The sequence below is a fragment of the Seriola lalandi genome, unplaced genomic scaffold (assembly GCF_002814215.2).
Source record: "Seriola lalandi dorsalis isolate HSWRI2012SDOR001 ecotype SW California unplaced genomic scaffold, Sedor1 jcf7180002054913, whole genome shotgun sequence".
NCBI classification, from domain to species: Eukaryota; Metazoa; Chordata; class Actinopteri; order Carangiformes; family Carangidae; genus Seriola; species Seriola lalandi.
The window spans coordinates 153,541-156,151 of NW_019525465.1; the positions used below are offsets into that span (position 1 = coordinate 153,541).

At 44.6% G+C, this 2,611-nt stretch overlaps 2 protein-coding genes across 3 annotated transcripts in view; one reads left to right on the forward strand and one right to left on the reverse strand.

Annotated features, from left to right (window-relative positions):
* The window catches only part of LOC111673180 (uncharacterized), a 125,194-nt gene that overhangs the window by 44,788 nt on the left and 77,795 nt on the right, over positions 1-2,611 (reverse strand). The gene's annotated exons all lie outside the window — the stretch shown is intronic.
* The window catches only part of LOC111673181 (type II inositol 3,4-bisphosphate 4-phosphatase-like), a 16,627-nt gene that overhangs the window by 4,440 nt on the left and 9,576 nt on the right, over positions 1-2,611 (forward strand). Inside the window, exon 9 of the mRNA XM_087169767.1 lies at positions 651-782. Within this exon, the coding sequence (XP_087025893.1) occupies positions 651-782 (132 nt within the window). The remainder of the gene's footprint in view (positions 1-650; positions 783-2,611) is intronic.

A 2,611-nucleotide genomic window follows, 5' to 3' on the forward strand; every position in this document is an offset into this window, starting at 1 on the left:
ATGGGGGGGGGGGGGGGGGGGGGATGGGAGGGTGAAACGAGGACAGCCGCAGAGAGAAAGTGAGATTTTAGGTAAATGGATGTTTCCGTTTTTGGCTCTTTTCTCTCTTTCATTTCTGCCGAACCCGACCACGACCGGCCCACCAGGCGCTCCGCTAATCTGCATATTTCCCATGATGCCGGCGTGCGTGCGATTTTAATCCTGTAGGCCGTGACGAAAGAGGAGGAGGAGAAGGTGATGGAGGGAGCAGAGAGACGGTCGGCCGGTGTGTGTTAGTCTTTTCAGCCGGAGCAGAGGAGACGACCGGAGCAGGATTCTTTCTGCTCGTTTTTCATGATTGATGGATTATATTGTTCGGACATGTGCTGGTCCCGGGATACTGGACGCTCCCGCTCTTCTTCTTCTTCTTCTACTTCATCATCTCTGCTTTATTTTCCCTGCGTTTTACTCTCTGTAAATCCATCATGAGCGAGAGAAACAGTCTCTTACCTGCTGCTGTTGTTGTCATTTCATTCGACTCTAATGTAAGATTCAGTCGAGCAGGAAGCTTTAATGTCTGTAGTGCGTTCGGGTGCAGGTGGGAAATTCCAGGTCAGTGTTGGAGGTATTGTAGCTACTCGGAGTAATCAGATTACTTCTTGTTGTGGCAGGTAACTTCATCAGAGGCGCTGGGTACCAAAGAAATGTTCCCAGAATATCTAAAACTACAACTGAAGGTCAGAGTCTTAATCTCCTTTAGTGAAGCATCAAACAAGTCTTTCTGTGGCAACTGTGCTGCACTTTAACAACTGTGTCTGTGATAATACTGAAGATTTTCACACAATATTAAAGCTGCTAGCAACTAACAGATATTTTCTATTATTGATTAATCTGACGATTATTTTCCTGATTGAATGTTCTGTCTGTAAAATATCAGGAAATAGTGAAGCAGGTTTGTGATAATGTCAAACTGCTGCTGGTGAAAGGCGTCACATCCTGAGAAGTAACCAGTGAATATTTCTTCTTTTAAAAATGTCTCAAGCAATTAATTGATCATTAAAGTCGTGATTATGACGAATCGATTAATCGACTGATCGTTGCAGCTCTGAAATACAATCTCCTTCCCAGGTCACTACAAGACGAACACAAAGCCGCTGTGAGGAGGTCAGAGGTCAATAAACAGGACAAATATTTATGGAAATGCTCTAAAAAATATCAGGACTTTTAGAGACACAGGTGGAAAGAAAAAGGAAGAAGACAAAGAAGAATTTCCTCAGTATGAGTTTGTTGAATTTGCTCTTTCTAGCTGTGGAGTTGTGGGTTTTTTAACAGTTTCCCTGCAGGCTTTTATTTTCTTCAGTAGCTCGACAGATGTTTTAACAGATGTTTTAACAGAGCTCTCGCTGACTGGTGCCGCTTCTCTTTTATTTATTGATTTGTCGCCGTGTGTCTCGCGCTGTGGTCGTCGTTTGTTGTTGTTGTGTGACGTAAAGGAAGCTAAAGGAAGAGGAGACTTTAGTTTGGGTCAGGACCGAACATCAGAGACTGAAGTGAGAAAACAGGAAACACTCAAAGGCCAGAAGAGAAGAGACGATCGGAAACAGGAAGGAAGAGTTCGTTTTTTTTTTTCTTCTTGTGGTGATGCAGAGAGTGATGATGGCGTGCACCAAGTGTTTCTGTCCACCAGGAGACAACAGCTCCTCTGCTGGACAGGTAGGGCAGTGCACACACACACACACACACACACACACACACACACACACACACTGACAGTAAATGTTCTGTGGAGTCGTCTGAGTCCGCGTGGTTTGTGTGTGTCTGGGTTTGATGGGGATTAGCATGTAATCTTAAAAGCCTCTTTGTTCTGCCCAAGAACTCAATGAGACAGATTAGCTCAGTGTGTGTGTGTGTGTGTGTGTGTGTGTGTGTGTGTGTGTGTGTGTGTGTGTGTGTGTGAATGGGTCATTCATTAATTAATATTACAGTACATTAGGAAGAAGCTTAAAACTGTCCATAAGCCCTTTATATAACTCAGAGCAGGAAACATCCTGCGTATAATTCAGGGCTGTTTGTTTTTTAGGAAATGGGCGGGGGCGTTGTCACGTGACTGTTCCTGTTGTTTTGGTGGTGAAGTTAATTTTCTGACTGATGAAGTTAAACCTAGAGAACAGGGTTGGGCTCTGCACCAGCAGCCGCACAGATCATGGCGAGCAGGTGTGACCTCAGCTCCGTGTGAAGCAGAGTCAGTGATCAGACGAGGAACTGAGGCTTCAACCAGGAGAAACAGTCTTCAAACAAAAGGAAGAAGCTTTGATGTCGACACGCAGCCGCTCGATAAGACCTCTCTGTCTATGTGCTGTTAAGAAAGGTCTTATCTTATTGGACGGGTGTTAGCATTAGCATATAGTACGTTCAGTCATCAGCTGGTATGTAGTGTGGAAACAGAAACAACAGCAGAGAGAGAGACAGGATCTGTACAGGAAAGGTTCTGCCTCGGAGACAATCGAGGGCTGGCTTTCAACTGGTTCTTATTCCAAACAAAACAGATGTTAAACACATCACCTCCTCTGCAGGCGATTGTTTAGAAGAACAAAAAACAACCTCCTGGACTCAACTGGATTACTTCTGGACA